Source organism: Phascolarctos cinereus, unplaced genomic scaffold (genome assembly GCF_003287225.1).
Source record: "Phascolarctos cinereus isolate Bilbo 61053 unplaced genomic scaffold, phaCin_HiC Scaffold_7;HRSCAF=346, whole genome shotgun sequence".
Taxonomy (NCBI): Eukaryota; Metazoa; Chordata; class Mammalia; order Diprotodontia; family Phascolarctidae; genus Phascolarctos; species Phascolarctos cinereus.
The window spans coordinates 143,404,333-143,428,097 of record NW_027556180.1 but is presented as its reverse complement, the minus strand read 5'-3'; the positions used below and the strand labels follow the sequence as shown (position 1 = coordinate 143,428,097).

General features: G+C 34.8%; 1 protein-coding gene across 1 annotated transcript in view; it reads right to left on the bottom strand.

Moving 5' to 3' along the window:
• Window positions 1–12,841: 12,841 nt before the first annotated feature.
• GPC5 (glypican 5) overlaps window positions 12,842–23,765 on the bottom strand; it is a 580,550-nt gene continuing 569,626 nt past the window's right edge. Inside the window, exon 6 of the mRNA XM_078147665.1 lies at window positions 12,842–13,054. Coding sequence (XP_078003791.1) covers window positions 12,842–13,054 — 213 coding nt within the window. The remainder of the gene's footprint in view (window positions 13,055–23,765) is intronic.

Below are 23,765 nucleotides of genomic sequence, written 5' to 3'. Positions count from 1 at the left end.
ACTATATAACAATCAACTCTTGTGCTTAGAATTGATCTCAAATTTTTCAAGAAATAAAACTTTTCATTATTATAATCTGTTTCACAAATTGTTGACACTGCAGCAGCATTCATCTAAAAACTTTTTTTCCCCATTAGTATCCTAGAAATAGTTCTAGTCCTCTTCTCTATCAAGTACTGCTTTTCTAAAATCCCTTTTATTCACATAAACTCAGTAAGACTCCCTTATTCTACCTATGGTAGGACCCTAATCTACTCAGACATCACCAGTTTCGTACATTTGGAGATTAGAATTTAATCTATTAAAATAAATGTAAGTTATTATTCTTATAGTTATTATCATATTTATTGAATTTGTCATGGATGTTGTGGAGGGAATTCATTTTTCAGAGAATAGATGGTCTCTCAGGTCCCTTCCAACTCTGAGATTTTTATTATCTTATCCTATTGGCTTCACATAATTAGCCATTTTCCAGGAAACACAACTGTCACCAATTCTTGACTCTCCTATGTGGGAGCAAAAGCAGAAGCTTCCCATCAATACTAGGCCATGGTACTAGCAATGATCTAAACCTTTCAAAGCTATGCTGCTAATGAGTAGTTTTCTTAATTGAAATTTAATTCTGGAAGACTAATTTTTAAAATAATACTAAGTTATTTCCTAATCTTTTAGCTATTATTAACCTCCAACAAAATGTATCATAGCAGAAAAAAAAAAAAAGACAGCCTCAGGCAAAATAGTGAATTTGGAAAAACTTTTGCCTTTTTTTGCTTTTTTCCCCTCCTCTTTCTTCATTTTCTATCCCAGCTAAATGGCCAGTCTGGCTTGGTTGCTGATTATTCTGGGTCTTGAATTCTGAGACAAGTAGGTGGCCTAGTGGATAGAGGTTAGGTTTGGAGTCAGAAAGATCTAAGGGCAAATTCAGCCTTGAAAATACGCTAGCTGGGTTACCCTGGGTAATTCATTTAACGTCTCTCAGCCTCAGTTTCATCTTCTGTAAAACGGGGATGAAATAGTATCTACCTGATAAAACTGTTTTGAGAATCAAATAAAATAATACTTGTAAAATGCTCTGTAAATCTTAAAGCTGCTAGTGATAAGGAAATGTGAATTATTACTATTACTACATTTACTATTGGCTACTCTTACTACTACTAATAATAATTACAGTTCTTAACAAAGAAATCAGTTTGGTGGTAGAGAGGAGAATTTTGAGGGAAATACGACCAAGGAAATATCATATTAGAATGTTTACCAATTCTGGGATAGACTCTATCATAAGAATATCTTCTAAAATAGAGAGAACAAGGATCCAGAGAACAGGTAAGCAAAAAGACCCAGGAAATCATCAGGGATGAGGGGATAAAAAGCAAAAACCTATAGAGCTGGCAGCTATGTACAGAGCTTGAGATGAGGACTAAATACTGTGTACAACAGATTTTTCAAAACTTCTTGTTACGTGCTATTTTAAGGTCAACCATGTTGGCCTTATGTGCTCACACTGAGCACTACCATTAGTACTGTTAAAGGCTGGGACAAAGCCACTGATATTTACATTTTGAATGTTTCATCTTCTCAGGGCCCTTGGGCTTAATAAAGTAATCTCATAAGCTAAGCTGAGATAATGACAGGGAGTTAAATTTCCCAGGAAACAAATGACCCTGTAGGACACCTTCTGAAAACAGTTTTTGCTGTCTAATGAATTTGTCCTATTGATGGTGGTAGTTTCAGGGTAAACACACTGAACTTTCAGCACCCCTTCATCAACGTGTAGAAATGGTTGCCTCCTTTGCCAATGAGCAAACTTAATGAACACTTTCCTTCCTATCCTCCAGGTCACAGAGAGATCTACGACGAATCCATTCTGTGTTGTGTTTAAGAATGGTTCTTTTCTGTTCTAAATGCATATGCTTCAGAGTGCTCAAAACATTAGCACAAGCTGGTCAGAAGTTTGGAGTATAAGTCATTTTTTAAAATGCTCCAAGGGCTGCTCTAGTAAATAAAATTCTCTTGAAGATTAAAATTAATTAATTAGATCAGAAGGAGAAGCAAAAGAGGAGTTAGCAGGAACGCCAGGTTAGAATCAGGGTCATCTTACCACTTTCATGATGGAAAAGTGAGAGTCTTCGCATATTTTGAAGGCAGAAAGGAAAGAAAAGGCCTCATTTTCCTTTTATTTGTTCCATTTCTCATTTGGAAGTTATTCTAGGCCAGTCCTAGCTCACACCAGTCCAGTGATTCTGGCTTAGGACTGGACAGCAATGAAATACTCATGGACAATACAAAATTCAATACAAAAATAAATTCACTTAGCATTAAAAGATTTTGAAGTGATAGAATCTACTTTCCACACACTGAAAGCATTCAGTCACAAAATAAAAAAAGATATATTAAATCATAACAAAGTGGGAATTCTGTCAAGCCTGAGGGGTACCAACTCTCCAAGAGTTGGGTCTTTTATGTCTCCGGTGACCAAGGAGCCACATAAATGATTCAAGGCCTCATTCCCAAGACCTATCAAATCCAAAGGATATCCTCAATGCCCCCATAAAGAGAAATCAACCCAGCCTAAATAATAGATGTTGATCCTGCCTTATAAAGGAGAAGAAAAAGAAAGTGGAAAGACAAGCCACTAAGCAGAGGAAAAATTGGAAAGCTTAAACTTTATTTGATTCTTTTCCCTGATAGGTAATATGCAGGATTTTAGACCCTGAAGCAGGAGGGCAGAGATTTTTTTTTTCCTGTTAAGACACTTTTGCTGCTTTTGCTGATTATATATGATAAAATATGTGTGTGTATAACATAGGAGTTATAATAGGCTAGGGACTTAAACCTAAGAAGAGATTCTAAGGAAGATTATTTGGGCCTTAAAAAGAAAAAACAGCAGTAAACATTTACAAGAAATAAATAACAATTGATATTAGAGAAAAGTTACTGTTTTCCTTCTAGGTGTTATCTTTTCTTATATCTTGCTTCAAATAGTTTCTTTTTATAGTTTATGTGTAAAAACAGAATTAGTAAAAAAAAAATCATGCATTGATTAAAGTATTTTTGGATAAATATTTAGGAATTCACATCTTATCTTATTCATCATATATGCCATGAAACAGTTTTATAATATATAATAAATAATAAAAGCCTAAGAATAGCCTTCATTATTGAGGAATCAGAATTAAAATCAGATTCATGATAAAAACTCAACTAAAATATGTTAATTTTGATCAGTAGACGCCTTAATTCTCCAACATATTTCATTTATTAACACTAAACTTTTTCTTATCCTATAATGTAAAAACTGCCAAATGGTTTCAAAGAATTTTATGTTTCCAGTTTCTTAGATATAGCAAAAGAAAACACCATTATGTGACATTCTAAGCATTTAGCATACTTTTGCTTGCTCTTGAGTAGAATGCATGAAATATTGGTCAAAAGTTTGTACTCATTATGCAGTGAACCAGTGCTATATTCTTGCTGAGTATTTTTCGCTATGGCTATGGCTAAGTAATCCTATTTTAAACTATAAATAATTTTATTTTAACTTTCACCTTGAACCACCAGACTAACCAGATTCTAGACCCTTCCCCCAAAGTTTGAATCTAGCCTAATGAGCCCTTTGGATAATTTATGTTCAATATGATTGAAGATAGTGAACATGTAACAACCAGGTTTTCATGTGGTTGTTAAAATGCTGCCAATTTCTTTCTAGTAGTTTGAAAAAAAGTTAAAAGTTGGAAAATTTGCCAGAATTATGTCCATTAAACTCAAAACACTTAAAGGAAATCTCTAATTTTAAATTCTAATTATATATACATATATATATAACTTAACACACACATACACACACACATATACATACATACACACACACATATACATACATACACACACACATACACATTTTATTCAGATATAAATGATCATTGGATCTTATATTCTACTTTGTTTATTAGAATTCCTATGGAATTGAAAAATAAAGCACTCATTTTATAATGGGAAATCATTTCTAGAATTGGAGAAATGCTGATTGTTAATAGTTCTTTCAATGGGCCTGAGGGGTAGGGAGAGGAGATAATTCAATTGCCTAAAGGAAATATCTTATTATTATTTGTACTCTACTTCACCACTATAAGTAGCTTAGATTCTGAAGTAGAGATTTATAATGAAAATAACAGGCCAAGGAAACCAAGAATTTTCACTCCCCAACCATGCTGCATTACTGTTTTCAAAATAAATCATCAACCTATATTCTCCAGTGACCAACAATATGCCATTATCATTTTACTAGGCATACAGACTACTCTAGCCTCTGCCAAGGTCATTACTAGCATTGTCACATAGGCATAACTGCTGGAGGTCAATTCAAAAGAACTAACGATGAATCTCTGAAAATCAAAACACTGTATTACTGAAATTTAAATGTAGATAGAGAATACAATAGAAAGGGGAAAAAACATTTTTCCATCAGATTTTAAAATTATTTTTTATTTTATTTTACCATTAATGTTTTAAGTTGATCGTATTTTATGCTACATATTATCTATTTAAATATATCTATCTACATTTATATTTTCAGAAAAATAAATCAGAAAGTGGGTAAAAACAAATTTGAAATGACAAAGAACTCCAAAATCATTTTCCTAGGGGTCATTTTCCTTTGACAATGTCTTAACTTCCTCTAGCCACTAGATAGCTTACCTCCCACCCATCACATTTTGTCAGCTGATACCTTAGCTGAACTAAGGTATACTAGCTGACAGGAACATTTGCATTTTAGTAGAGAACTCTTAAAGACCAAAATTCTTTAAAGACCCAAAGGAATGAATTTCTATGGAGGAATTTTATGTGTGACAGGTGTTGATATTCTTAAATTAGAGGTCAATTTCAGCACCTCAAGCCTGGGCCCATTTGTAGCTGCCTACTTTGTTTTCTCAAAAGGCAGAAATTGTCAATGTCACTAATTTTGACATTTTATTCTGACAGTAAATTTTGTCGTTAAAAAAAAAGATCCTCCCAAGTATTCCCTGTGATCACTACCTATACTCTGCATGCTCTGTGTTCAATCTGAGAGTAATTATTATTTCTCTCTTATATTAATAACTATTTCTATTGGGGAGATTCAGGATTTTTTTCCCTTCTTAATTCCTCATTCCCAGGGTCAAATCAGCCCCTGAAGAATAGGGCTGGTAATGAGACTGGATTAACTTTCTCCTCAGTCTAGTTCAGACCCCACCCAAGTAGGGAAATCCTTTGTGTTCTAATCTTGCTTGGGATGGGGAGGAGGTAGATCTTTTGTCTAGATTATCTGGGGATGATCTGGAAGTAAAATTGACACAAAGTCACATCCCCAACCCCTACAATAGGTCCACCTTTCATTACAATATTCATTCTTCTCATTAATTGTGAACACCCACTATTCCAAGACCATACAAGCATCAAGAAGTCACCATGATCCATCTTTGGTTTAGGAGAGATAGCCAAATGACTCTTTTATTAATTATCCACTGGGATTAATAAAATGTTTAATTACCCAGAAATCATGTCTTAATCTTCTCACTCTTCATAAATCTTTCTGTTTATAAATTATCACTTGTCAAAGACTATGGAGGAGTCTTGATTTCCCTTCCTCATTTCCATCCTCATTCAAAATAATTCCAGCACAGTACCCTCACGTTTTAGTATAATAGAGGTATTACATACAGGTCCAGAATCTGGATACTCTGGTGGTTCAAGGTCAAAGTTAAAACAAAATGAATTATGCATAGTTTAAAATAGGCTTACTTAGCCACAGCATAGAAAATAAAAATACTCAGCAAGAACATAGCACTGGTTCAGACAGATGCAAACTGTCGTCTCTGTACAGAAATGGGGCTTTTCAGCATGTGTGTTGGCTGTGCTCACTCACAAAGCAGTGGGACATTCAGCCATAATGTTTGAAGGGTATTGACTCAAACACTTGCCCCTTTATAACAGGAGACCTCAGTTGCTTAAGCTTTAACTTACAGACCAACATAACTTCCCCAGCCTTTGGGGAGGGGAGGAAAGGAGAACTACCTACACTTACGTGGCAGGGGTTGAGTACAAATTGCTCCTACCCAAGGAGTGATCCTATTGAAGCATGTGTTTTGGCCTTATGGGAAGTGGGGAAGGAGTTGTAACCCCTTGAAAAAGGACATACGGAACCTTGTACACCTGCTCCTAGCCTCAGGATGGGATGTTTCATCAAAAAGGATTGGTCACTGAGCTGGGAAGAGTAACTCACTTAGTAAAAATTAAAGAAAGTGATTCTGCTCTATAGGGCACTCTAGTTCTCTCTCTGCCAATAGTTTTAGGGTCCTTTGAGCTTTCCCTTGGACTACCTAGTGACCCAGGGTAAGGAGAGGGCTTTTCTTCCCCTCCTGACAGTTATGGCTATTTTTCTAGGTGAGCCTGAGCTTGGTTCTCCATGCCCTCATTACTTCCTCTCCTTGGTGTTTCTTTCCATGATCACAGACAACCAAGCAGCAATCATCATTTAAGGGGTTTGAAGGATCTGACTGGCAGCAAGGCAAGATCAGTGCAATTATACCCTCCTCAGAAAAGATGTTTACTGATAGAAAGGTGGCTTTCCAGAACATATGGGCTTTAATGGAATTATTTAGACAGTACCAAGATGAATGTGAAATGACAGTTCAGCTGTCCCACTTAGTGTTTCACGTGTTAAGTATCAACTTTCTGAGAGAATACAATAGGACTTTTGGTTTCCTGTTCCATATTTTAAAACTTTGTTGGTGTCTGCTTAGGAATGTTCTTTATTTTGCTTTATTTTAAGCATTTCTTTGTAGTAAAGGAAATAACTGCCCTATATTTGACATATTTTGCTTTTGAGTACATTTCTGATCTCATGTGGGTAGACTCTACATGGGAGCCAATGCATAAGTTTTAGGTGATTTTCCCAGAGAATGTAAACAAGTAGAGAATACAGGGAAGAATCTATTGCCTCTTTTTAGAGCTCAGTCTCTCTGTGTTAAGTCCAAAGACAGTGGCCCATAGTGGGAGAAGGGATATCACGTCCATTAGGACCATTGCTGGTCTGCTATTACTTTAGTCTCATCTCTGTCAACACTTCTAAACTATATTTGGCCATGCTAGGGGGAAGAGAAGTGCAGGTTCAAGGAGTAAATTATTTTACAGCTTATGGGAAAATGAAGATATCCTTGGACACCTGACAATAAGAGAATATTGTTGTAATGCTACTGGAAACTGTTTCCCCCCACTGAATCTATAGGAATTCTCTTTTTAGGTTGTCCAGAGTGGCTAAAGTTTTATTACTATTTGTTACTATAAACATTTGTATTCAACATGCTAATGCTAATATTATATAGTTAATTTGTGGAAAATGAAATGAAACTTAGTCTTAATGGAATTTCAGAATTGCAAGAGAGCTTAGAAATTGTGTGATTCAACATCCATCTCATAAAGAAATCTCTTCTGTAGCAGCATTTTCCTATGTACTGTGGAACCATATGTCCAATATGATATAAATGGAAGCTTGGGGAAAAAAAAACAAATATTTTTCCTTTAAATGATTAAGTATGAAATTATATATAACTCAAAATATGGAATGCATATCATAATCTTTTGACACAAAATCAAATCTATTTTGCCTCAAAATTTCCCTGACCCCACTTAATCCTGCTATATCCCATATCCCTAAACAAACATTTATGGGTTCCATCAACATATGCCAAGTTCAAAAGTATTCTAGGACTAAATTAGTTTAGCTCATCTAGTCTATGCTTGAATGTTCCCAGGAATATGAAGTTCACCATTTTATGAGGAAGCTAATTCCACTTTTGAAGAACAGTATCAGTTCTTCCTTATAAGGCAATTAAATCTTCATCTCTGTAATATCTACCGGTTGCTCCTAGTTTTGCCTTGTGGAATAATATGGCATAAGCATAATCTGTCCCTTCCCAATGGGAAATTGAAATGCGCTGGTGGTGATTGGGGCAAACATTTGAACTGAAACATAATCTATACTTGGGGAAAGATGGCAAGGCCACAATCCAAGGAAAAGCATGTCAAAGGTCAAGAAAAAAGATCTCTTAGGAGTAACAGTATCCAAGAAAATGGAATGGAAGTGAAAAGCCTTGGGGGAAGTTTTACAAAAGATCTAAAGGTGAGCTATCAGAGGTGTTGACAAATGGACTATTTCTCAAACAAAATACATGTCTCCAAAGCTCCATGTTCTGTGTTGTTGTTGTTTTGCTTTTTATAATAATGGCTGCTTATGGTCTTCCCAACTGCTTCCAAGGGTGGGGAACCTGCAGCCTCAAGGCCTCATGTGCCCCTCTAGGTCCTTAGCTGTAGCCTTTTAATTGAGACCAAGTTTTACACAACAAATAATTTTACTAAGGGGATTTGTTCTATGAGGTTTGGATTCAGTCAAAGGGCTGCACTTGAGGACCTAGAGGGCTACATGTGGCCTCAAGGCTGCAGGTTCCTCATCCCTGGTTTAGCCCTCAACCAAATTTGCTATGGCCCCTCTAAACTAATTCATGCTGGTAAGGCCATAGTAGCAGACATAAGACATCTTCTTCCTAATAAACCTTCAAATATTTGAAAATAATTCCTATGACCTTTCTTTCTTCTTTCCTGGCTAAACATCTCCAGGACTTCACTATCCTGGTTATCCTCCTTTGGCCATATTCCAGTTAAGTAATATCCCTTTTCAAATGTTGCATTCTGAATTAAACACAATTTTCTACGTGGAGTCTCACCAGGCCATAGTAAAGTAGGACAACCACTTTCTGTGTTGTTGTTTTCCACTAATGTAATCCAAGACTACATTTGTTCACCATTGCCAAAACCAAATTTGTTTTTCTATCACCCAAAATCCAGTGGGCATGTTCAGATAGAATATCCTTTTACTGTTGGGGGGAGCCTCTATTTTCTTGCTACCTCCCTAATGAGGCTATGTATACTTCCCTATCACCTCACAGACTCTGACATAAGTAAAATACACCTGCTTATTATTCCTTCAGCTTTTTGCTTCTTAAACATGATTCTACTTAATACAAATTACCTATCTAATATTAATTTAATTATGAAAATAGCCTCTTTCAGAAATACTATAGGATAAATATAATTCCAGTTGCTGTTTAACTATTTCTCAGGTTGCACAGTATGTGCCTGAGACTGCTAAAATAGCCCAGAAGGGAGCTTTTGCATATTTCATGATGTATTAAGTTTTGTTAAAAGAAGAAGAAGAAGAAGAAGGAAAAAAAAAAACAAAGTTCACTTCCTGGAGACAAAGCAGCACAATTACCTCTTGAGGATCACAGGGGTCACACTTACCATAAGCCTCATAAAACATGAAGTTGACAATGGTTTGAATTTTCAGAGAAAAACAAAGAGGGAGCCATTATAAATTTTAATGATATCATATAATAATGGCAAGCAAAGATGTGGGCATCTGTACTCATTTCTAAAACCAATGACTATACTTCATAGCTTTTATTTTTAAACAAGCAAACTAAATTTCATCTTATCTATGAAGGAAAAAGAAATGTACATCCTTCATTATTCAGTTAGGCAACTTCTGTCAGACAATAAAGAAAGAATAGCTTCACGTAACAATTAGAACTTTTTCCAACTGAATAATCAAAATCAAAGAGAATTTTATAGCTTTCTAATAGCAAACAGAGTTATATTTTGTACAGGTCAAGTACAGAAATAAACATATCATAGTTGCTATCAGATAGATAATTAAAGAAAAGCTTAATGAATGCCCTCTTAGACATATCATTTGTGAAATAATTTCTATGATAAAAGATAACCCTTGTCCACCCCCCAAAAAAGTGCTTAAATGTCTGTAGGCTAAAGCATTAGCCAACTGAGTTATGTGTATACCTGCATGTAATATGAAATATATAAAAATAGAAACATGAATGGTAAGTAAGTTTCATGGCAGGTATTTATCAGTATAAAACTTTTTACCTTTTTATATTTATATGTACTCAGTAAATATAGGGTGATACACATATACACATGTATATATAGATATACATTCATATACATATGATTGATATGATTGGGAATGATTTATTTTTGCATATTTTTTAATCATAGGCATTTTGGTTTTGACAATCAATCTACACACACACACACACACACACACACACACACACACACACACCCCTATTATAAATGCCTATGAAAAGTGTTAATTGTCCTTCAAGCTCAGAGAGAACCAAAATGACATCCCTATGTCACAGTTAAGGTAAAGTGAGTCCGAATATGCCTAATCAGACCATTGTGAACTTGGAAGGCTCTAACACAGGTCAGGCACAAATAGTCCATATGAACATTTAGAGTGGAGATAGACTGCCATCATGGCATGCCTACTTCAAAGAAGGTACTGTGCTTTATGAGCAGAGCAGAAATGTAGTAGTTCAAAAGAAATGTGAGATGTGCAGATTTAGAAACACCTCCACTCCAAATGCCTATGAAAAGTAAAGGTACAATCACGTACCTTATGAACTGTGCAAGGTACTAAGGTAAATGGAGATCACCATTGGCAAACTTGATGGCTAACCAGGCTATATGTTTTAAATTACAAAGCTATAGCAGTATACCATTACAAAAATATGAAAACTGTATCTAGTAACAAAATCTTTGTGTAATTTAGACCTCTTGGAGCTACTTCATTTCTTTCACCAATGTCCCAAAATAAATGAAGATGGGGAATTAAACCATGGCATAGTACAGAAATAGAAATGTGACCCACACTTTTCCACTCTCGTTGTCCCACTTCATTTCAGCAGGCTGTCCACAGTGGTTTCCTGCCCGCTTATTAAAAATTGAAAGGTAACAGCTATAAAATGTTAGAAACCTAATAGGCAGCCCATTTACAGCAAATGTGGATTGTTTTTTATGTTCGTCTGGAGTTCTGAAAACCATATATAACTAACTTTTCTTTCTTCTGATGGATGGTTGCTTGTACCATACCTGTCCATTTCAACAGTAATTGAGAACCGGGCTCTGAAGTAAAACTCCACTCTTGCCACCATGACAAGTTATGACTTTATGAGAAAACCATTAGCAGTGTAACATCCATGTGAGGCCCTGCTTCTCTCATGAAACAAAGCAATTATACCCACAAATTCATAAAAAGTTTTTAAGCTTATAAATAAATCCAGGAAAGAAGAAAATGTTTTTCTTCCTGTAAAGAGCTGATGATTTGAACCATAGTTATGTCTATAAATATATAGCATTTTGAAAAATATTTTTAAGAATCTTATTCTTACCATATTGCCACTGAGGATACTCTGTATCCTTCTGAGCAGTTGTCTTCTGTCTACATGACAGAAACAATGATATGACAATTAGGGTAAATAACTACAGACACAAAAGTCTAACAGATTGTTCACCTTTGTCCTTTTTTACAAATAAAACATCAATAAAATTATTTTCGAAACTATTAGAGGGGAGAATGGTTCCAGAGATAAACTTATTTGATTTGAAAGGTCCAGGAAAAGATGCATAAGTAAGATAAATAAATTCCACAAGCTAAATTAAGAACACTGAACATGATATGATGATCAACCTCTTCTTCCTTCTCATTCTTCTATAGCAGTGGCCAAATTGCTCACTTTGGGATGTAGATTTATCCTCTTGGCACACTGGTAAACTTTACTAAATTACTGCTTGGGTACACAAAATGATGCTTAAGTGACCAGCAACTGCTACCTTCAAACCCTTTGCTTCCTACATTCTTTGTATCCATTATTAAATCTAGTAGGAAAACATATTTCTTAGCAAAAATGTTTTTAGGCTTTTTGTTTGTTTTTCTGCATTGCTGTTTGGCTTGCATTACTTGAATCATTTACCTTTCACTAATAAATCTAGAAAGGCTCTCCTAGAGAAACAAGAAGGTGTATGGAATCTTATCTTGCACTTTACCTGGAGAACTAATGATGTGGACAAGCACTTCCTCTTAGAATCTAATGAGTACCATATCAAATATGCCGGATGGAACTCAGCACTTTTTACAAGTATCTGATCAGCCAGGGACAGAGAACTGCTCTCTTCCTGTAGATACATTAACTTCCATACAATTGTATTCAGTGCACTCAGTTTGGTCCCCTGTGAATTCAAACTTTAAAAAAAAAATGCACATGACAACAGCTTATAAAAAGAAACTGCTATATGTGAAAATGACTGGAAAAAAAAAGATGCATTTGGTAAAGTCTGACTGTATAACTGTTCAATCATCTGTAATAGTGTTAAGTGATTAACATGTGCAGCCCAAATACCCCAAAACTGCTTCACTTAATATACATACTCATTATGTCACCATTTTCCATTTTGGTGCAAGCAAACAAAAGTAGAAGATTGGTAGAATAATTGGAGAAAGAATTCATAGAATTTGAATTCAGATACTTGAACATTCCACATATTTGTCCTGTTCTTCACTTCACTATACTGGGGCTGACCAGGGAATAAAATGACATCTATTTCATCCTATGACTACATTATGGACTCTAATAGAATTGTTTTATTATTTGCAAAGGATTAACTACTCTGATTTCAAATTTTTTTATCACTTTATTATTGGCTACCATGTCTCTTTTTAAGATGTTATGTATATTTCCTATTATTCCCGTATCTCATTGCCACTGATTGCCAAAGCAACAAAACCATTTCATAAAATTAATCACTGAGAAATGAGTCAAAGAGAAATGAATACACATCCAGAATATCCACAAACAGATCCAACTGGCCATCGCAACACATTTCTCTGCCTTTTTATGCACCACAACAATTTCCTTTCAGCTCAAGGAAGGCCACATCTTTCATTTCACTTCACAAACTGACTCTTCAAAGAAGGCATTAAAATCAATGACTTACAGTTTGTGATTTTCAGGACCCGTTTTACTTCTCCACTTCCTGAACCCCCACAACCGTCTTCATCATCACAGTCTCCACTGACTTGTTCATCTATATGTCCACCACTGCCCACTTGGAGTAGATCCCATCTCTCAGGTTTTGGAGTAGATCTGCCCTGGAGCAACTAGGCACAAATAATAAAAAAAAATATTAATGACAAAGGGAAAGTCTTATAAGGTTTATTTTTTATAACTAAAAATTAGTCACATGTATCCAGTTGTTTCATCTAAAAAAATCATAAAACAAGACTTTTTCAATGATTATGATAAAAATTAATTATATATATGTATATATGTGTATATATATGTGTGTGTATATACATTATATATATACATATATACATTATATATATATAAAGAATGTATGGTTTATCAGTGTGAGTATTCCTTTCATTGAAGCAGATTACAACTACCTATAACTTAAAATAAGGCTTATAAGTTTTCTCGAGGTGTATAACACTTGCCCAAGGTCGGAAAGCTAGCAGGTGTTCTGAGGCAGAATTTGAACCCAAATTTTACTGACTACAAGTCAAGTACTCTGTCTACTTTACCATGCTATAATAATCATCATCTTCAATCATCATTATTTCTTATGTACGATTGTCTTGTTAAAAATAGTTATACTCTGGCATTGAATAAGAACTTTCAAAAGCAAACTAAAAGTATTACAAACCAGATATATGCTAGCTTTCACTGGTGTAGTGCACTGGCTATAAAATCCACTCTTTCTGAAAATATTGTTTTTGACAGTAAAGCAATTTTAACACAGTGAGAAAAGAAGTGACCAAAAGTGTCTCTGCATCTGGGAATTCCTTTAGGAATTAAGATAGAAGGAAATAAAGTCAAATTGTCCAAATGTGAATCTCTGGCATGTTATGGTTGCATATTTGAATCTTACTTTTTTCCCTAGCAGGGCAGAAAATGTGCCAAAACCAAACCCATTTTTGAGACAGCGACCAGAGGAACAAAAATACCTGTGATTTATAATTCAAAATATCAAAAAATTCAATTAATTATTCTGATCAAAAATGGGTCTCAGAAATAAACTTTTTCAAGTATATGTTTTGAGGCTAGGCAGAAGGGTTAGTAACTCAAAAATGGACAAATATATTCCTTTTTCTAAGGGATTTTTTTTTTTACTAAAGGCACTAAAGACACATAGAAGTATATATTAAAGGTACATAATTATTCTCAGGACAGCTAGTTAGTGCACTAGATAGAGTATTGGGCTTAGAATTAGGAAGACCCATCTTCTCAAGTACATATCTGGCCTCAAACACTTACTAGATGTGTGACCCTGAGCAAGCCACTTAACCCTGTTTGCCTCAGTTTTCTTATCTGTAAAATGAGATGGAGAAGGAAATAGCAAACCACTGTTGTGCCTTTGCCAAGAAAACTCCAAATAGAGTCATGAAGAGTAAGACAATAACAAATTATCCTCTTCTAAAGATTGTTGGGAGGATGTCAAATTACCAGGAGCCTAGCTTGCAATAGTATTAAGTGAGACATCCTCTGACTCCGGAGTTTCAAAACTCCCCACAAAAACCTACTTATTAACTGTAAATTCCATGAAGGCAAAGGCGATGCCTTAACTAACTTTACCTCTCTTCCAGGAGCATAAACAATTCTCTCCATGTAATAGACATTTGAAAACAGATTTAGGGAAGGGGGAGGAAAGGATAAAAATAACAATGCAGATCTTTGAGATAACTACAGCCCAGCTCCAATTATTTAATAATTTTTGAAATAGTCCCTATTTTATAAACAAATAAACAAAATTGTGTACTTTGGAATGACTCAAGTATTAATGATCATTACCTTGTGTTGCCAAGTTTGATATTAGTTCCACCTCAAAGTCACAACGCACTGAATCTTTGTAAGAGAAAGCACTGGCCACAGGATAATTTTTCCCTACTCCACACCCTTCTGGAGACTAGCATCAGTACTTTACATATTGTACTAACATGTACAAAATATTTTTGTATAATATTTTTAATTCAATAAATGTGTGCAAGGCACTATCCCAGGCCCTAAGGAAGTTACAGGCTCTATCCATAAGAGAATTATGGTCCACTGAATATAATATAGAGCAAAATGAAAAAAAAATATATAGACAAATTACAAACTATTTTGAAAAGTCTAAGAAGTCACTTGTGGGTTAGGAGTGGGGAAAGTTCCTGAAAAGAGGTAGCATTTGAGCTGGATTACAAAGATTGCATATTTTTATTGGCAAATATTTCCTTACAGGCTCATTTTAATTCTGGGTATTCTTATGCACAACAGAAAATGTCATTTTACTGTTTCATCCAATTTTTTACCTTTTCATTTTATTTGATTGTTCAATTCATTCATTTTAAAAGTTATAAGATTTAGGTTGTTATTTTCCTTCATTTGTCTCCATTTATTTTACCTAATTGGGATTTTTGCCTGCTTTCTCTACAAAACCAATACTTTGTATCTTCAGTTATTTTCTTTAAGGCAACTCTAGTCTCATCTGCTCTTCACACTTCTTAGTTCTCTCCTATTTTACTCCTTTTACTTTTTCTGCAGTTTGTCTTAACGTATTACTTTCAATTTCTTCCTTATATCTAGTTATCTATTCATTCCTTCCTACTTTTTTCCTCTCTCCATCTTGGAGTCTACAGAATAGAGTTGCTCCCTCCCTCCCCTCACCCTAGAAGGAAATGTGTTCCTTATTCAGAAATGTCTCTTTCAGAAGTTCAATATAATTTTCTTATATTACTTCTTATAATAAGATGTTGAAGGTTTGTTGTTGTTGTTTGACTTGTATCCTTTTGTAAGACCTATAATTCTTGAGTTATCACTTATTTTATCTTTCAGACTGAAGTTTGTTTTCTTTTATATAGAAGGCACTTGAACTTTTCACTTCTTCTATGATTTCCTTTGCTTCTATGAATTTTCATGTCTAATCAATTATTCTCTCTTTTGTTTCTTTGGTAAGGTTTGCCACCATGAATTTGAGTTTTTCTATTCTGCTGTGTGGATGATAAACATTGCTTTCACAATTCTTGTTTCTCTTAAACCATTAAGGAATACCCTGCTATGGTATCATGCTGTCTTGTGAATCCACATGATTTTTTGCCACTTCAGGTGTTGATTCATTATCCTTAGGGTATTTGTAGATATCTGGTCTCTTTTACCAGATGTAGAGACTATATATCTCTTCTTACTAATGTATTAAATCAATTATCAATTAATGTATTAATTAATGTATTAAAGTCCTTTCTTCCCTACTTGTGCTTAATATCTTTAATATAATATTTCCCCCTGAGATCTTTGGTAATTTCTTTTTTTTTAATTCCCCTATGACTCACTTTCTAAGTTCTTGAAGTTAGTTTCCCAGGAGACTCCCACCAAGCTAGCCAGTTGAGATTTCACCAGCCTCAATCTCTGTTCCAAGAGACTTTTCTGTGGAGGGCATGACTGCCCCAGCTGGATGCTCATCCCCCTTTTTAAGTGTGGTGACACTACAAGAATATTAGTCTACACCAGTTCCCTCTATTCCTCAGTTCTCTGGCTAAGTGCTATTGCAGTACTCTGCTATACTACAAAGCCAGTCAGAGCAAGTTTTTGGGTTTTAGGGTTGGCAAAGAGTGGGGTAGAACATAGCTGAGTGTTGTTTCAAGCCTATGGTAGGCTTGTACAGCTTGCCAGAGCACGGTAGGCACAAGAGTCATGGGTATGAAATAAGTATTTTAGGGATTAAGATTAGTCCTACCTGTAGTTAATTCATAGGATTTTTACCTCATTAAAATTTTTGGTGTCTTCAGCAATAGCACTTCTAGAGCTATATCCCAAAGAGATCATACAAATGGGAAAAGGACCCACATGTACAAAAATATTCATAGAAGCTCTTTTTGTGGTGGCAATGAATTGGAAATTGAGAGGATGCCCATCAATCGGGAAATGGCTGAGCAAATTGTGGTATATGAATGTAATGGAATACTATTGTGCTATAAGAAATGATGAACAGGATGACTTCATAAAAACCTGGAAAAGACTTGTATGGTCTGATGCTGAGTGAAGTGAGCAGAGAACGTTGTACACAATAACAGCCACGCTGTGTGATGGCTAATATTGATAAACTTAACCCTTCCCAGCAATACAAGGATCTAAGACATCTCCAGAGGCCTCGTGATGGAAAATGCTATCCATATCCAAAGAAATAACTATGGATTTTGAATGCAGGTTGAAGCATACTATTTGCTATTTTTTTTTTCTCTTGTGTTGAGTTTTGTTTCCTCTTTCTGGTGGTTCCTCCTATTGGTTCTAATTCTTACTTACAACATCACTAATGTGAAAATATGTTTAATAGGAATGTATACGAATAGCCTATATCAGATTATGCACTGTCTTGGGGAGGGTGGTGAGGAGGAAGTGGAGAAAAAAATTAAACTCAAAAGCATATCGAAGTGATTGTTGATAAATCAAAATAAATTAATAAAATAAAAGATTTTTGGTGTCTTAAGATCATCAAGACAACTGAAATTGCTTTATCTCTTTTTTATAATTTCTATTTTGAAGAGGTTTGAGAGGTTAAGAGGAATGGATAAAGTGTCTCATCTCTTTCTTTGATCACATCCCTATCTACAGGAATATAGGGCAAGTGATTTCCAGTTATAAGAACAGAATGTGAAAATAAATACGTTGAAGTAGGAAATTAAGGGAAAGAGTAGAATATGGCCCATCACTGAAAGTGACTTATGGTTCCATAAATGTAATTATTTTTAAGTCTTCTAGTGAATCTTGCTATTTAAAAGACTAGTATAATTTTTTGAAGCAAATAATCACACATCCCCTCCCCCCACATTGATTTATTAAACCATCTGGATTTTTATGTATTGGTTTTGCTAAATGTGGCACACATCTGGTATTATCATTATTCTACCTGTTTTTAAACTGCTTGTTTCAGGCAAGACTATGTACCATTGTGAAAGTTAAAGCTAATAAAATACGGTGCTTTAGAGATTTAATGAACTGATGAAATGATCTACCTCAGAAACACACACATTTTCTCTACCAGGTCACTTATTCATCTTGGTTGAGGAAACAGTATAATTGATGTAGCAGAGTACTGAAGTGTTAAAAGACCCAGGTTCTACTTTCATTTTCAAAACTTGTTTGGAAGCTCATCTAATTTCTCCGTTTCCTCATTTATCTATGTGCTTTGCCTATACTCTTTTTTTCAAGCACTGATTCAGTCTCTAACATCTATCCTTCCTTTTCAATTTCAAAGACATGCTGAAAAAAATCACTGAATATCAGCAAAACATTTGGAAATTCTGTTGGATGGCTATTATAAGCAATATATTTTTGACCTCAGGCAGAATAATTCAATATGACACATTTTAAGACTGATTTGGACTCTGAACTTATGATCAACATGACCTTTATTGGTAATTGCTGGATTGTTGAATAAAACATAATGTTCCTTCTGATCACTTATAGTTACTCAAGTTCTCATGGTGCTTTTTGAGATACCGATGAAATAAACTGGGTAACTGGACATAAGTTCAGTAACTAGACCTAACCCAGTATCTTTTACAGTGAAATCTAAACAAAAGTGCCACCCACAGCCATGCCCCATTATAAAGCTAGCATCTTCAGAGTTCCCCATAGCTTTTAGGGCATCTGTATTTGAACTCTATTTAGTGACCAAATGTTATAGGCATCTAAATTTTCTCATTCTCTTGAGTGACTTTTAAGATTTTAAAGTTATTTTTATATGGTCATTGATTCTAAAAGGTCTCCAATTCTGAAAGATCTTTTCCCTCATTAAGCAGGAGGTATCTAGAATTCATTAAAAGGTGCCCAGAAATCCATCTTCTCATATAGCAACCTAAATAAACTGTTCATATTCTGAAAAAAATTAGTCAATTTTGTTACCAGAATAAATAAAATACAGTAAAATATTATTCATCACCTAAGTCAGAAAAAGCAATCTGCTTTAAAAAGAGCAAGAACTGAAACTAATTTTGAAATATATATCCTCAACCTTGACTGCCTTAGTCCTATACATTCTTGAAGTGCTACCTTAAGTCCTGCTTCCTCTCTTAAATCTTACTCAATCTCTCCACACCATATTGATCCCTCTTTCTTCTGAATGCTTCTTGTGCTTGTCTATACTACTCATCTGACAATTAATATATACTGTTTTGTATTCATGGTTAACTTGTCATGTATCAAGAACGATATCCTATGCATCTCTGTATTTGCTCTGTCCTTGTTATCAAAGAAGGGTAAAATAAATGTTTGATTTGAGAACGGAATGTTTTGAACTAAAAAAGGTAAATGTCCCTGAGTTTCATTTTTTAAAAATAAACTTCAATACTTCGGTTATGTCATCAGTTTAGGAATTATTTGCAATGATGTCATTCCCAACTCACCCATGCTCGCCGAACCTGTTTCCCTATTAGTAAGGGCATTAGCAGATTTCCATTCATACAGGTTTACAAACTTCTCACTATATTGAAATGTTCAATTTCTCATTTTTTCATTCCATCCATCTAATCAACAACCAAATTTTATCAATTCTACCTCCAAAATATCTCTCACATAAGACACTTTCTTTCCACTCCTCTAACTGCTACTACAATTCAGGGCCTAATTTCCTTTCACCTGGGCTGTGGCAATATTAACCTAATTGGTGTTCCAGCCTGAAATCTCTTACTCAAATTCAACTTTCATCAAGATACCATAGTGATCATCCTAAAGTGTAAGTCTTACCATATCACTCTCAACTCAAACTCCATTAACTCCCTATCACCTCAAGGATCAAAAATCAATTCTACTATCTTTGACATTCAAAGCTCTTCAAAACCTAACATAGCTTTCTAAATGTATTATGAATTATTCTTTTTACACACTCTATGATCCTGCCAAACTCATCACCATACTGTTTCTTTTTTCTTTTTTATGTTACCTCATTTTTTTCAATTCATGTAAAAGCAATTTTTTACATCTTTTTTTTTTAAATTTTGAGTTACAGATTTCCCTCTCTCTTCCTCCCCTTATCCTCTCTTTACTCTCATCTCATTAAGAAGGGAAGCATTTTGATACAGATTATACATATCTAGCCATGCAAAACATATTTCCATATTAGTCATATTGTAAAAGAAAACACAGACCAAAATAAAAAGTCCAAGGAAAATAAAGTTGTTAAAAAGTATGTTTAAGTCTGCATTCAGATTCCATCAGTCCTTTTTTGGAGATGAATAGCATTTTTCGGCACCAATCCTTTGGAACTATCTTAGATCATTGTACAGCCTCAAATAGATTAGTCATTTAGAGTCGATCATTGTACAATACTGCTCTTACTGTATATAATCTTCTCCTGGTTCTGCTCACTTCACTTTGCATCAGTTCATTTAAATACTCCCCAGTTTTTTTTTTCCAGCAATCATCCTGCTTGTCATTTCATAAAGCCAACCAGTCTTCCACTACACTCATATATTATAACTTGTTCAACCATTCCTCAACTGATGGGCATCCCCTCAATTTCCAATTCTTTGCAACCACAAAAACAGCTGCTATAAATATTTTTGTACATGTGGGTCCTTTTCTATTTTTTTTAAAAAAATATCTTTTGGATACAGACCTATTAGTGGTATTGATGGGTAAAGGGGTATGCTCATTGGAAAAACAACTGACCTGGAAAATAGATCAAAGAGAGATAATGTAAAAATTATTTGACTACCTGAAAGCCACGATCAGAAATAAAACAAAGCAAAGCAAAACTAGACAGCATCTTTTAAAAAATTATCAAGGAAAACTGCCCTGATATCCTAGAACCAAAGGGCAAAACAGAAATGGAAACTTTGCTGATCACTTCCTGAAAAACAATCCAAAATGAAAACTGCCAGGAATATTTTAGCCAAATTGAAGAGCTCTCAGGTTAATGAAGAAATATTTCAAGTAACCAGAAAGAAACAATTCATATCATGAAGCCACAGTCAGAATAACTCAGAATTTAATAGCTTCTACACTAAGAAAGCAAAGAGCTTGAAATATGATATTCTGGAGGGTAAAGAAAGTAGGATTACAACCAAGAATAATTTACTCAGCAAAACTGAGTATAATCCTTAATTAAAGACTTTCAAGTATTCCTGATGAAGAGACCAGAGCTGAATAGGAAATCTGACTTTCAAATACAAGGTAATTATCCTCTACCTCTCTGATTTTAAAAATCTTATTTTTTATTTTTTGGGTTTCCAGGAATTCCTTTTGGACCTGAGACCAATTTACATTTTTCTTTGTGTCTTTGCATATAGGTACTTTGATCTCATTGTTTTCTGAGTTTGTGCTTTTGTTTTACTCTGTCACCATACTAACTTTCTATGGTCAGATTACTTTTTGTTGTTGCTTGCTTATTTTTCTAACCTATTTCTTTGACTTTTAAAATTTATTTAAATTTGGACTCTGCTCCAAGGGTTGAGAGGGCACTATCTCAAGCTTCAAGTTTTTTTTTTGTGTTGGGTTATCAGAGCTAGTTCTGGGGTGCTGTAAGCTTTGAAATGTGCCAAGATGGTATGACCTAAGGGGAGGTGTGAAGACTGCTCTTCTCACCTGTGTTCTGGTCTTCATTCTTTTCTACACTGGAAATGTGTTCAGGAACCCTGCTCCTACTAGTGTTCTTTCTTGCCCAGGGACTGTGACGTGGAATTCTGTATGGCAGATGTAACAGAATCATGCTTCCAATGTCAGCAAAGGGTCCCCTGTAATTTCCTTCTAATAAGTTATCTGACCTCCTTAACAATCTATGGTCTGAGAGTTCCAGAAGACACTGTCACCACTGCTTCAGTCACCCCAAAGGCTTGCTGCTGGCTGTGCAGGGTGACCTGTGCACCAGTGGTGGTGTGCATTCCACTATCATCCCCAGTGAGAAAGATATTTATTCCTGAACTTCTAAGTTGTTGAGTAGGAAAATTGTTTCATTACATACTTGTTTATTTTGCTTCTTTAGAATTTGTTTTGAGGAGGTATTTTAATGTTGTTGGGTTTTTTTGGAGGGAACTGGGTAGAACTCAGACAGACCCCTGCCTTTATTCTGCCATCTTCCAACCTCTGTGCCTTTTCTCTTGCTGGCTGGCCACTTTACCTGGAAGATACTTTTTTCTCACATCTTCTTCTTAGAATTCCTGGTTTTCTTCAAGACTTCATCCAATTGCCATTTCATAAATGTGGCCTTTACTGATTCCACAGTTACTATTACCCTCTTAAATAACTTTTTAAAATCTATTTTGCATATCCTTATATATGTACATGCTTGTCTTCATCAACAGAACATAAGATACTTGAGAGCAGGACCTGTTTCACTTTTGTCTTTGAATTGTGATCCACTGCTTAGCACAGGGTAGATAAGTGGTTTATAATTAGGGTTTCATGGAAGCTCTAGGAATCCCTAAAGGCCTGCAGCTAGATTTTAAGGGGTCTATGAACTGGCATGGGGTTAAAAAAAAAACAGCATCTTTATTTTCAATAACTTTTGGTTTCCTTGGTAATTCAATGCATTTTATACAGTTTAACCTCTATTTTAATGTCAGTCAATCATTTATTAAGTATTTATTACATGTTAAGCACTCCGCTAAGTACCAGGATATAAAGAAGAGTAGAAGACAGACCCTGTTCTCAAGAAGTACACAAGCCTGAAAATATGTGCAAAGAGTAAGGCGAAGAGGTATCTTCTCATACCACATGTATGGGCATCTGAATATTATTATGCTCAACTCTTCTCAGCTAATAACCAATCAGGATTCTAGAGAATAATGCAACATGCTACCCATCTCCTGAGAGAGATGAAAAACTCAGAAGGTAGAATTATACATATATAAATTAATGTATGTATATATACATATATATATACATATATATGTATGTATATGTATATATACATACATATATATACATATATATGTATGTATATACATACACACATACATATATATGTATGTGTATATGTATATATACATACACACACAGGACATTGTCAATACAGAAAGAAATTTGTTTTGGTGGACCATACCTGTGTGCAATGGGTTTTTGGGTTTAGGAAGATCCTGACTGAATAAAACAACATATTGTGTGTATATGTATATATGCATATCTGTGTGTACATGCACACATACACACTCACCACATATTCATACATATATGCATATTTATATGTGTATGTACATGAAGAGGACTTCACTTTACTAGGGTAGCGAGTTTCCTATTTGAGCAGCTCTATAAATTAACAACTTTCCTCACATGGAACACTAATCAGCCTCTCTACAACTTCTCAACATTATTTCTAGCTCTGTCCTTTGTAGCTAAGCAAAAGAATTCTTCAAGACAATCATTCAAATACTCAAGAGAACTATCATGTCCTGTGCATCCCCAAATGTTCTCTTCTCCTGGAGAAGCACCAACAATTCTATCAACACAGTTATTTAGATAACCTCACCATTGCAAGTGCCTCCTTCTGAATTCACAACAGTTAGTCACTTTTCTTACTATAAGTGCTGTCTAGAAATCAATACAGTACTCCAGTTGGAGTATGATCTGGGCAGATTACAGTTAGACTATCATTTTGTTCTGGACACTATCCTTTATAAATGTAGCCTGAGATCATGTTAGTTTTTTTGGCTGTTGTACCAAACCATAGACTCTTATTGAACTAACAATTCATTCAAACTTCCATATCCTTTTGTTATCTAACCATGTCTTTCCTGTCATAAACTTGTGAAATTGCCCTTTTGAATCCAAGTATAGCCCCTATTAAATTTTATTTCATATTTTTCTCCTGTTTTTTAGAATATATGTATGTATGCATGT